At 33.0% G+C, this 13,840-nt stretch overlaps 1 protein-coding gene across 3 annotated transcripts; it reads left to right on the top strand.

Moving 5' to 3' along the window:
* The first annotated feature begins 1,142 nt into the window (after positions 1–1,142).
* LOC103489472 (aminodeoxychorismate synthase, chloroplastic) lies at positions 1,143–10,532 on the top strand. 3 transcript variants are annotated; one of them, XM_051090989.1, is made up of 15 exons: positions 1,143–1,320; positions 1,675–2,083; positions 3,011–3,142; positions 3,494–3,561; positions 3,632–3,696; positions 3,937–4,003; positions 4,418–4,690; positions 4,774–4,900; positions 6,117–6,397; positions 7,199–7,278; positions 7,366–7,468; positions 7,940–8,022; positions 8,974–9,591; positions 9,985–10,259; positions 10,332–10,532. In XM_051090989.1, exons 2-15 carry the CDS (start codon positions 1,756–1,758, stop codon positions 10,463–10,465), a joined length of 2,634 nt encoding a protein of 877 aa, XP_050946946.1. In that variant the 5' UTR covers positions 1,143–1,320; positions 1,675–1,755; the 3' UTR covers positions 10,466–10,532. The 3 variants fall into 3 exon arrangements, with proteins under 3 accessions (XP_050946946.1, XP_050946947.1, XP_008446896.2); XM_051090990.1 differs by adding an exon at positions 2,486–2,534 and having other exon boundaries at positions 1,144–1,320; positions 9,985–10,532; XM_008448674.3 differs by having other exon boundaries at positions 1,144–1,320; positions 9,985–10,532.
* The last annotated feature ends 3,308 nt before the right edge of the window (positions 10,533–13,840 follow it).

A 13,840-nucleotide genomic window follows, 5' to 3' on the forward strand; every position in this document is an offset into this window, starting at 1 on the left:
AAAATTTCTTGTCATAAAAGCTATTGGGCTTCACACGACCCAATTTTTCCTGGGCTATGATCCAGTCAGGCCCAATGCTAATGAAAATCAATCAACAAAATTTGAGTCTGGTTTTTTTTTTTTTTTTTATAATTTGGTAATACAAAGCTTCGATTTTTTTGAAGTTTTAGTTCAGAGGTTTAAAAATCTTATGCTAATTAAATGTTAATTATGGGACCAAATTTGTAATTGGAGTTTGTTGGTTTTAATATTAGAGGTTTAAATCTTAAGCTACCCAAAGTTTGTGTTAGGTTAATTCCTAAGGGAAAGAAAAAGTTGTTGCTTTCACTTTAAGATGAAATATCTTCACCCTCACAATGAATCAAACCCAATCGAACCAAAACAAAATCCTACTAATTTCATGGATGGAGATTAATCTATAAAGGTAATACCAAATAAATTCATCATGTAGCTTATAAATAACTATTACTAAGAGTGTTCAAAAAATAGTTGAAAATCAAATCAATTGACAAACCAAATGCATTCGGTTCGATTGATCAGTGTTAAATTGAAACATATTATTATGCGGTTCGGTTCGATTTAAGACATTCAACTAATTCTAAAACAGAGCCGAATCGTTTTATTTTAAAATATGAAATAGTAACAATTAAATCTATATTTATTTGTAGGATTTTTATTCATGTATAATGTTCGTAAAGGATTTCGATTATAATATTCATGCATAAATAGTTCAGTTTCGATTCAGTTTTATTTATGTATAAGTGGTTGGATTTAACACAAATGAACACATTTTTTGGTTCGGTGCATTTTTAGCTTCAAACCATGAACACCCCTAGTTTTTGCTATTGTGAAGGAAGGGTGGTGAGCATGGCAGACATGAATCCTTCCGCACTTGTTATTTTTTATTTGTTCATTATATATCCACCTACGAATGCATGTGTCAAGGTAGTACTTTTTATTGCTTGAGTCGTGTCAAATTCTTGATTTCTTTTAAGCATGTGTCAAATTTTATAAAACGAACACCAGAAAATTCGAACTAACATTTACACTTTGTGATGGGTTTTTCAACTGAATTTGGATTCTTCCGATAAATGAAATTTTATCATAAAAGAGAAATAGAAAGGGATTGGGATTGGATGAAATAATCATAGCCTCATATAGTTATAATGAATAGGGAATGGGCAACATGCGGCCTCAATCGAGGAATTTCCGTATCAAATTCAGTTGGTTCATCAAACTGCACGTCCCGCCCTTTTGCATACCTCCATAAATACCGCCATTTTTATGCTCCCCGTCTCTTACGCCGCTCTCCCCTTCCAGGTTCCACTCTCTACTTTCATTCTCTTCTTTCCCCTTAAACCCAATCTTCTTTCTTTTGCATTTTGACTCTTGTTTTACTTCTCAATATAATTGTTTGTCATGCCTTTGGTTTTGGTCACTATGATTAATCAGATTTGGTTGAATATTCTAAAACTGAAATGTTGTTAATAACTGCATTGGTTTTGAGCTGCCGATTCGAAATGAATTACTAGAATTGGATTTTGTATACAGATCTTCTCTGAATCTATATCTAAGTGTTTGATTAGTTTTGAGATCGAGTGTTTACTTCAGTAGTTTAGCTGTTGTGAGCATTCAAATGGAAGCTGATTGGATTTGTTTTTGTTTTTAATGCAGAGTTGGATGGGAGGTGGAAACTGTGGATGTAATTATATTTAACCATTAACACACTTTCATAAGAATAGGAAAAATTAAAAAATGAATACGGGTTTGCATTCATTGTCGTCCGAGTTTAATTTGCGGGATGGCGGTATGTTGTATACGAGCTTGAATTCACTCACATCGAATGGTTTTGTGAGAATTTATTATCTCGAACAAAAAAGACGGTGTAAAGCATTAAGGAAAAATGCGGGAATGTTGTCTTTATCTTGTCCGACAACTTCGAAGCTTATGGAAGGATCGTTTATGAGGAAGGAACAGCAGCATAAGCCTCGTTTGAAGCTTGAGTTTGTGAGAACGTTGTTGATTGACAACTATGATAGTTACACATACAATATTTACCAAGATTTGTCAGTCATCAATGGATGTAGGTCTTTTCTATCTCCGTATCTGCTCATGTTTAAGTTTTGCATGTCATCTGAGTTCTCTCATATATGATCGTTGTTTGTTGTTCATGCATAGCATATCAATTTTGCTTTACACTCTCTTCTTTATTAGGATGAGCTATTGCGTCATTTTCTTGATTTGTGTGCCGTCGTCTCTTTAGCAACTTACGATGATTTTTCAATGTCTCTATACTTGTTTATGCTCGTGAGTATGTACTACTCTGCTTGTTTTGACTGTAAATGGTCTTCCTATAGTACATGTCCAATCTCAAAACAAAACATCAAGATATGAATGAATCCCCAGGTCATGAACCATTTGGAAAACTAAAAAACACGAAGTTTCTCCAAGCAGGAGTAATATTCGTAGCTCTCTGACTTTACAGGTTTGGGCAGATCATCCCTTCACCTAATGAAGTACTGTGGAGGCTCACAGTTAAGAGCTTTTATTTTTATCATTAACATTTTGACACACTTCTGAACAATAATTTACTTCTGTTTGGGCTAGGTTTTTTATTTAATAGTGTGTGTAGTCCAAAAACATGGCAACTTGGACCATTTTTTTCTTGAAATGATCGAATGAGTTTTTATATATTATTATCAATCTCTTAATTCATCTGGACGGTTAAAAATGCAGCATCTGGCCCAATTATTCTATGATGACCCATTTCTGTTGTTCATAGATTCGTCTGTTTTCGTTTATGGGAAACCTTCACTACACAAAGTATGAACGTGCATGTTAATTGATGTTAATCATAGAGTAAACTAAATCAGACCAAATAAAACAACTGAACATTTAATTATTCTTCAGTAAAGGTAGCTGATGATGAAGTTTACTGCTATTGAAGTAGATAAGGTGAAGAATGAAACTGCTCTTGCGATTCTCTTATACTTCTTTGGTTTTGTGGCAGTGCCTCCTGTGGTAATACGAAATGACGATTGGACATGGGAAGATTTATGTCATTACTTGTATGAAGAGAAGGCATTTGATAATATTGTTATATCTCCTGGGCCTGGTTCTCCAGCATATGCCAATGATATAGGTAAGCATAAACAATGATATAAATAAGGGATCTTTACCCTTCTGTAATCTATTTCAATCAAGGGCCGTTTTGAAATGTTGACTGGAATAATATGGCAATATCACTTTGTTACATATTCTTATCTATCATCATATTTGCATCAACATCCTATTCTCATTCAGAATATCAACTTTTTCTGTTTTGTTTGGTGCTTTAACTTATTTCTCCCAAAAACAAAATTTAGTTCTTGTTGTTGTCAGAACATTGTTCTTCAAATTTAATTTGGTTTGCTTGAAGAATTTCAGCTGTTTATCCCTGTATCTTTCCTGCTTATTGAGCTTTACTTTCATCGTGGAACATTTAATCTTTCAGGGATATGTCTACGTCTACTCCACGAGTGCAAGGATATTCCCATTTTAGGTGTTTGTCTTGGGCACCAGGTATGTCCTCTTCTCAAAGCCAGTTTGCTCTTTTTTTTAAATGATATTCTTATGCATATGATTTTTGCAGGCTTTAGGTTATGTGCATGGAGCTAAAGTTGTTCATGCAAATGAGCCAGTCCATGGACGCCTAAGGTAAGCTTGGTGTTATAGAGAAATTCTCATGGGTATATTTTCTGTCCGCTGGGTGAACAGGTTCATTTGTTTGGAGTACAAATTATAAAATAAGATACTATGACTGAATCACAGACCTTTTTTCGTAATTGATATGAATTGGTTTTAATTTTTGAATTATTCTTATTGGCTCTCTTAACATTGGTTAGTATAACATGTTCATCCTTGTACTTAGTTCTCCAGTTTCTAACTCTTGCACAGTGAAATTGAGCATAGTGGCTGTAGTCTTTTCAATGGCATACCATCTGGAAGAAATTCTGGATCCAAGGTCAGTTTTATAAAATGCTGTTATATTTGTTGCTTCTTTTGGTTTTACTAAGTGATATAGTGTATCATTCCTTGCTTATTATTTTACTATGCCGATCGCAATGATGAACAATGGCAAAGACATCGCAATTTTCTTACTCAAATGAAATTTCAAAAATAAAATAAAATAAAATACAGGAGGATCCAAACTTCAATTTATAACAAGAAGTTACTTGTATCATCAAAATCAGTAATGATACGACCTATTATTTTATGTTCATTATAGAGGCTCTTCATGTCCCCAAAATGACTATAAACGAGAATTTTCATCGTACTATTATAGTAACGTGTACTTGGTGACATTGACTGACTTGGAAAGAATATGTTGTTTTAGCAAAACAATATCACGGTAACATTTCTGGCTGCATTGTTGCAGGTTGTAAGATATCATTCACTTGTAATAGATCCTGAATCACTTCCCAAGGAACTAATTCCTATATCATGGACCTGTTCCGCAGATACCCAATCATTTCTTGAGATTAGCAATTCTTCCTCAATTTCAGATGCTCGTGACATTGTGTCTAGTGATTCTAGGTCAGAAGTACAAAAATCTCTACGTGTTTGGCCTTTCAACGGCCATAGAAATAAGGAAAATGGAAAAGTTCTCATGGCAGTCATGCATTCTATCAGGCCTCATTATGGTGTACAGGTGGAGTGCATGTTATTTTGTTTTTGATTAACAAGCTTTGAGTTATTGTACTTACAATATCTATGTTTATACATTATCTTCAGTTTCATCCAGAGAGCATTGGAACCTGTTTTGGAAGAGAGATATTTAAAAATTTTAGAGAAATCACAGAGGATCATTGGCTTAAGCATGGACCATTAGTCGCCTGCAAAGAAAATGTAGATCATTCTGGTAAAATTCGGTGACTGTTAATTCCCTTGTGCATTTAAGTCATGACTCATGTATGCATGCTATACGGCTTTGATTGTGTTAGCTATAGTACTTTTGCCTGAGTTCGGAGTTTTCAATTATTTTGTGCATGTGTATAACAAATTATTTATGATAGCCTGATGATAAAGTATAAGGCTTGTTTCTAATAAAAACAAATTATTTATGATGTAAACTTAGAGATATTCGTTTAACCTGCGGGGCAGGAAATCCCCGATTACACGGGGAATAGGGGAGGGAGGGGGGGAAAGTTTTTTCCCCATTGGCAACATGGGGCCGGGGAATACATTCCCCGACCCCGCCCCATCCCGAACATAAAAATAATTAATATAAATAAATAAATATAAATATAATATTTATTTATTTATTTACTTATGTAATAATATGTAAAAGGGTAAAAAAAAAAAAAAGCCTATTTTGATGTTCTTTCTTTCCTTTTTTCTCTATTCTATTTCTTTATTTTTTTCGCCTAATTTCATTTCTATGTTGTAAACTTTTTTTAAAAAGTATATGTATATGTTGTGCCTTGACTTGTGATTTGTAAACTTTTTTTTAAAAAATATGTTGTTGTATCTTAAAAAAAATATGATGTAATTGGAGGCTTTGTTAGAAAACTTATGGATTGATCTTTGATTTTTTTTTATGGAATTTTAAATTTTATGGATGGATTTCTAAATGTATATTCTAATAGTTATTTATTTATTTTTTTTTATCAACAATGAGAAGTTGACATTTTGAATTGTTTTAAATAAGAAAATCGATAATATTTTGTAGAAAATAAAACAACATTGGAAAATGTATATACATTTCAAGTAAATGTTGATTGCAAAATGAGATTAAACTTAAAAAAAAGGAATATTTCCCCGCAGGGAAATTGGTGGGGATGGGGAATGCGATAAGGGATGGGGACGGGGAGTGGTATCCCCGACCCCACCCCGCCCTGTGGACATCTCTATGTAAACTTTTCCATGAGTTTGAAGGCTGGATCACAATTCCTACAATGACTACATTTCCTTCGCTCTACACATGAGGCTTTCTAGTTGAACTGGATGACCTTGAGAATAAATGCTTTTTGTCTAATGCAAATAATTTAGACTGCATTATTACATAATGAGCCATCGAGTGTTTTTGTAAGCTTGTATGTTGGATAACTTGACAAAAATTGTTGCTGTTTTCCTAGGAAATCAAACGATACTAAGGAAACCAGTCGAACAATTAAGTGACGGACCTTTTCCCAGTAGAGGTATTGGACTTAATGGAGTTAGTAGAAAAGGTGTTGGCCTGTTTGATCTTGTAAATCTTTCATATCCCAGCAATGGAGTCAAATTTCTGAAGTTGACATGGAAGAAATACGATCATTTGGCTTCTGAAGTTGGTGGTGCTAAAAATATATTTTTTCAAATGTTTGGACATCATAAAGCTGAAAACACATTTTGGCTCGACAGTTCCTCGATAGAAAAGGTCTGGTCGTCTATTGAGTTAATTTATCTGACTCTAGCTTAGTTATATTTAGCATTATAGATTTATATACGACCTATGCATTCTCTCACAGTGTTAGGGTTCAAACTAAGATTAGTTCAAACAACTTCTCAAAAGCTCCATTCCTTCAGAATATTGCAGGATTTAGTATGATTGATCTCTAGTGCCAAATGATGGAAAAGTTCATGTCTGCGAGTTCTAATTTATCTTCTATCAATGGAATTAATAATGTAGACTATGTTTGTGGGTAGAAAATAGTTACTTGGAGTACTAGTTATATCTAATATGGGGCATTTTCATATGCTAGAGAATCAATCAGTACAATTTGTTTTTACAGGTAGTTCAAATGATAGACATAGATAAATCTAGGAATAAGAGAAACAGTAGTTTATAAGTTATATGACTTTTTATATCTCCGTATATATAGTATTTGATCAGTCTCTCTTTCTTTTCATCTTTTTAATATCAATGACACTTTTTCTTTTCTGTTACAATGTTTCATCTCATCTGAACAGAACAATCAGTACTATCATAAGACTTCAGCATGCTCTCACTATATTAGATCATTTATGCTTTCTTTAGGTACATGTCACTTAAATTAAAAGGTCATGAATATGCTATTTTTTAAATGCTCTATATTCTTGTCTGTCATTCCAATTCTTTTGTATCTGCATTATTAATTTGTAGTTTAAAGATCCCAACATTGGTCCAACTGCTCACATTATTCTTTACTTCCCTACAAAAGTTTCATGAATATCGTTTTTTTATGCTGAATTTATATAGGGAAGAGCACGTTTTTCATTTATGGGAGGAAAAGGTGGATCACTTTGGAAACAAATGGTTTTTACCTTATCAGATGAAAGGTTGGAGTTACATCCTGGTTTTTAGGATTGTGGTACTAAGTGTTTAGATAATTGTTGATTACAGAAGTTAATTACATTATTTTTCAGTGGTCATCCTTTTGAAGGAGGTGGCTATCTATCGATTGAGGATGTTCAAGGCTCAGCAACCAAAACATTTTTGAAGGATGGTTTCTTTGACTATCTAAACAAGGTACTTGAAGAATATTTCTTGATATCATCTGAAATTCAAGGATTTTGGTTTTGTTGTGTATAACCTGGGTGATAATTTGTAATCTGAACCTCAAGGTTATTATTATTCTACATAAGCTGTTCTCTTATCAATAAGAAAAAAGAAACATAAGCCTTTCTTTCTTCTTGGATATCTGTCAGCAGTCAAAGAGCTACGTTGGGGTCTAGATTAATCTTGTTGCTCTTTTCAGATGCCAGTTCTGTTATTTTTTTAAGGATCTTCGACTGACAATAGGTTTAAACTTGTTTGTGTGGAAAAGATGTGACCTGTTCAATTACCTTCTTGTAGATGAGTGTTTGTCATACATAATGTTCGGTATTGTGGATGTTTTATTGTATTTTTATATCCATTTTGTTTTTACTAGTGACATGAACATATGAATGAATCAATTGCAATGGCTGAGACAGGCATTTTGATACTTACCTCTTACAGGAGCTTTCATCTTTCCAATACAAAAGGGAAGACTATGACGGGCTTCCATTTGACTTTCATGGTGGATATGTTGGCTACTTCGGGTAAGTGACTACTAGCAATAGCAGATTGAATTATTTTGCACGCACTGGTCATAATACAACTATAGAAGTACAGCTTTGTTACACCTTAGTACAGTTTTCTTTTATTTATTTTTCGCTTTCTTGTAATTAAAATTTTCCTTTTAATATCTTTTAGAAGAAACAAATTTCATTCATCATAAGGAGTATAAACTCCCAAGTCCCAATCACCCAAAGTTGTGTGTTACGTGAAAAGTTTCATGTTCTTGAATAAATTAGAAAGACTATAATCAGAAAAGGATGCATTTTACACATACTGTTAGGTTGCATGAGAAAAAAAAAAACAAATTCCATAGAAGTGTCCCAAGGATAAGTCCCGACAGTCTTTCCATTCCTCTCTCCCCAAAGAAGTTAGAAAGAAACTTTGTTGGGATCAAGCCCAAGCCACAATATCTTCTTTGAACCATGCATTGGATGTTCAACAAAAATGATGCAAGGAATCAAAGAAGCTGTTAGGCAATGTTGTCGACGGAGGGCATCAAAGACCGTTGCCTAGTATCTAGAAGCAAAAACACAATGTGCAAATTGATGTCCAAGATAGTTGAAGTTTCTTTCTGATACAAATATGGGCCTCTTTAGTGATATCAATTTGACTATAATTTGAACATTTTCAAACCATCTGATTATCGTTTTAAAGATCCAAAGACTTGTCTTGGAAGCAACCCATAAGAGTTATGTGTAATGTGATGGGTGCTTGGTAACTTCATGTATGGGTTTATGCATTTTGACGTGCTTTCAGATGTCTCTCTCGCATGTCATTCTAGATGCTGGAGTATATATGAATAGAAAATCAAGAAATCTGCATCTTCTGAAATTTAATTATTAAATAATTACGTGAATGAAAAATCTTCCACAATATTGGTAATGCTGATTTAAAGATGGCATTTTTCTAACATAACCCTCTATATTCTGTAGATATGAACTCAAGGTAGAATGTGGTGCAGCGTACAATCAACACAAATCCAGAACTCCAGATGCGTGTTTTTTTTTCGCTGACAATCTTTTGGTTGTAGATCACTCCTCGGATGATGTTTACCTCTTATCCATACACGAAGAGTGCAATACTTCTACATCATGGTTGGATGATGCAGAGATTAAGCTGATGGAGTTAAGAACTTCCGTTCCAGATAAGTTAACAGAAGAAAGTTCACTCAATGTGTCATTTACTCCGGGCAAAGTTGATTTTGTTGCTGAGAAATCTAAGGAAGGATATATAAGCGATGTTGAAAAGTGCAAGGAATACATCAAAGATGGCGAAAGCTACGAGTTGTGCCTCACAACCCAAATTAGGAAAAAAATTGAGGATACCGACGCCCTGAGACTTTACCTCAGGCTCAGAGAAACAAATCCGGCACCTTATGCTGCTTGGTTAAATTTTTCAAAAGAAGACATATGTATCTGCTGTTCATCACCAGAACGGTTTCTACAATTGAATAGGGATGGTGTTTTGGAAGCGAAACCCATCAAAGGGACGTCAAAGCGAGGAGTGACAAAAGAGGAAGACGAACAGCTCAAAATGCAGTTGCAGTATAGGTATGTTCTTCAAATTTAGTGCTGAAAACCATACTAGTACTTTATTGCCCATTTAGATTGATTTTCCAAGTGAAGAGTCGAAATACACACTTAAATACATTAGGAGCTTTCTTTCACACTGTTATCATTGGTTCATATCCTGTGCAACCATACACTTTAACATGATCTACGTTGTGATAAAATTTTATCGATCTTCTCATCTCAGTTTGTTTAACTCAAATATGTTAGATGTTAGCCCTTGCTTGCTCCTCTCAACCTCAGTTTTGGTCGTTATTTGATTTTCCATTCGTAGAAACCATGGGTTGCCTACCAAGTTCCATTTTCTCTTTGCTGAGATTGTATTAATATTTGATTATAACTCAGTTTTAATGGATCTCATTTCTCATGACATAGTGAAAAGAACCAATCCGAAAACTTAATGATAGTCGATCTTCTAAGGAACGACCTCGGTCGTGTGTGTGAACCGGGTTCTGTTCACGTTCCACTTCTCATGGACATAGAGTCATATGCAACCGTCCATACAATGGTGAGCACAGTTCGAGGCAAGAAACAGGCGAACTTAAGTGCTATCGACTGCATAAAAGCAGCTTTTCCCGGTGGTTCGATGACTGGAGCACCGAAGTTGAGGTCTATGGAGCTCCTCGACAGCATCGAGAGTTGTCCTCGAGGTATTTATTCAGGTTGCATAGGATATATCTCCTATAATCAGACGTTTGATCTTAATATTGTAATTAGAACAGTTGTGTTGCATGAGGGAGAAGCTTCCATCGGAGCTGGAGGTGCAATTATTGCTCTCTCAGATCCTAGTGAGGAATACGAAGAAATGATCTTGAAAACAAATGCTCCCTCCAGGGTGGTGATGGAATATTCTTAGAACATTTTACCTTTTGTGCTTCGCAAGATATTAGGCTTCTAAAAAATCCCATAGTTTTCTTTGCGTTGGTTCTTTGTCTTTTGATTTTTATTTTAAAATATAATATAATCATACATATATACATATATATATATATATATATCAAAGGTGTCAGTCGTGTATTTATTGTTATAGAATAGCAGAATGCATAGGATTTAAATTTTGTTTTTGTAGCATAGCATAACACACCTAAACGAGTTGCTGCGTTTTATTGTGGTTTTGTGATCGAAATTGAATGAGTTGGTAGGCTATGCTAATGGTATAGATCCCTTATCCGGTGAATGTTGTTATCATATCCCATTTATGTAAGTGGAGATTGTTTGGTAGGATCGAGGAAGGTCTCTGTAGATCGACGGCACATTCTCTAAGCACTGCACACGGAGAGTGCAATTTGTTCCCATCAATCAAGCCTTACAATTTGCCACCCAACCAAACCAATGATTGCCTGCCACCGCTCCCTAATAAAAATATTAAATTATCAAAATTTATGTCTTTCTTATAACAAATTTAGATTAGTTTTTTTCATTTAAAAAACAAAACAGCAAAATATTAAAATACAAGATATTGCACTAGAATATTTGACAAATTATTTATAATTCATAGAAAAATTAATAAACAATTTTGTTTAATTTTGTTTTGTTTTTCTATTGGTGTAAATAATTTGTCTATTTTAAAAAAAAAAACTTGATGATGAATTTTAAATTTAAACTTTGCAAACGTTGAAGTTCAACTTAGAATTCAACCCAAAATGTAGAATCAATATAATTAATTAAATCACCTTGGCGATCAATTAACATTTTTCACAATCTGAATGTTTGAATTCCCACTAAAAAAGAGGAAGAAAATTGAAGCCAAATCTACTGTCGTTCATTTTCAACCCAAAACAAATTAGGTACTCAATACTCTTTTTGCCAAAAGTCAATTGTTAAAAAGTCCTGAGATCTTAATTGTGTAATTAGGAATAACCAATTTGATACTGCTGTAGTTTGTTTTTCTATTCCAAGTCAAAAGGTTCTTGAAGTAAAATAAATTAAATTAGATTACTGTGATTAAATTTGTCAAAGAAATTATTGTTTGTTTGATCAGAAGGATGGGGACAGCATATGATGGTGATAAATTGGTGTCACAATTTATGGAAGGGATAAGCTAAGCTTCTCAAATTATTAGAAAACACCAAAAATATTGATGTCATTGCCTTTGGACAACAACACTTAGCCATTGCTCAAATTACTTATTGACCAAAACACCATTTTCATTATTATTATTTTATTTTTCATTTTTTTAGTGAATTATTTGCCCACCAAAAACAAAAGTGCACCAAATCACTTGTACTGTGCGATTGAGATTAATGATTCATTTTATAAAGCTAAGAAAAAGAAGACAAAATTCAAGGATTTTTCAATTGACAATTAGATTTGTTGATTGTGATAATTAACGAACTTTGTGGTATTGTTTTAGAAGCTTATGATATAATTCATTTGATAAAGTAGTACGTGACAAATAGATTTTGATTTGATTTAAGATTCCACTATTTGATGACATTCTTTAACAAATAGAAGTATTGATCACCCGTCAATTCATTACTCTTTTTTTAAAAAAAGATGCAATTGGGATGGACAAATACAAACTAATATTTTGTTGTTTTCATGGGTTTTGTCATATGAGTGTATAGAGAGACTTAAAATCTACCCAACTTGATAAATAATCCAATTAGTTAATTAAGTCAATTTATTTTTAATTAATCATTAATATCAACACAATATGGCTTAGAATTCTGTAAATAATATGGTATATTATCCTAATTATTAATAATTGTAATAGTAAAATTTATAGAAAAAAATACTTATCGAAACGCGCAAGTTAAGAAAAAAAATATATACTTATTTAGATACACCAAAAATCTTTGAACTCGAACTCAACACAACAACTTCGAACATGGATTTTTATATGAATTTCTATAGCACAAAATATTTGCTTTTTATGTGATTTATAAGTTAGTTCATAAGCAATTTTCTAATTTAGTTAAATCGATCTAAATAGAGAATTTTTATAAAACAAAATTACAACATTCCAAATAATGATTGCAGGTGCTGCTGCTGCTGCTGTAAACTTCAAATTGGAGGGAGAATTGGGAAAAAAAGCACTTTCTTTGACTTTCTTTTTCAATAACTTTTGGTGATATAGATTGAAAGAGATTGACAATTCAAACACTAAAGTTGAATTATAATTAACTCACAACAGAAAAAGTAGGAATACAGGATTTAATTAGAACAGTAAATTTCAGTTCCTATGCATTGGTAGCTGCTAAGCTTATAGGACTTTTTAGGTCCATTCTTTACCCTTTTTTAAAAGCCAAATTCTTCGGAGTAATTTTCGCTTAATTTCTAATTAACTACAGAAAGTGCATTCTAATTTGGATTGGAAGTGGAAATTTAAGTAAATTCCATCATTTCTATTCTTGGAATAATTTAAAACTGACTAAAATTGGTCACTCTCTTTTAGTATCATACTCATTTCATTATTGTCAAACTTATCCACAATATGGTTACATGAAGAAGAAGAAGAAGACTACAATTGAATTGGTTTCTTTTATATATATTATATATACAAAGCTTTTCATGAGCATAAAAAAAAACAAATTCCCCTTATTGTGTAAACGAGTTAGATTGGGTTGGAAAACATTTTCAATCTAATCCATATTTTCGGGTTAATTGGGTTAGGAAACATTCTTAATCAACCATATCTTCGGGTCGATTAGATTGACAACCCGAAAAACCCGAATAAAGTTTCCAACCCAACTTAGTAAATATATGGGTTGGGTTGAATTGCAGTGTGCTCTTTTTTGTTATATATTCAAAGTTTCAAACACACACATATATTGTATTAATTCAAGTTGGTTTGACCCAAATTTTTCAATCCCCAACTCAACTGAGGTTTTAAACTAATCCAATTCAATCCATATAATATGAGTTAGATAGTCTTAGTTTTTGAATTATTTTGATTATTTTTAGACCCCTAAATTCTCCCGTATCGTAGCTTTCAAACAACAAAAGCTTGACTTTATATTATGTAATGATGAAGTGGCAAAATTTAGTTAAAGAAAAGAAGAAAATAATAAAATGAATAGAATGTGTGATCTTTATGAAAAAGGTATATTTGGAAAGCAGAAGGAGCCATGCGCACAGTACCCAACCATTGCCCTTCAACTTTTTATACTTCTTACCAACCAAAACCCACCAACTTCCTTAACTTCAAAACGCGTTAATTACATTATCAATTCATTTCTCACACCTCACTTTATGCAATTGCAAACAACAACAACAATAATGTGTGGAA

Source organism: Cucumis melo, chromosome 10 (genome assembly GCF_025177605.1).
Source record: "Cucumis melo cultivar AY chromosome 10, USDA_Cmelo_AY_1.0, whole genome shotgun sequence".
Lineage (NCBI taxonomy): Eukaryota > Viridiplantae > Streptophyta > Magnoliopsida > Cucurbitales > Cucurbitaceae > Cucumis > Cucumis melo.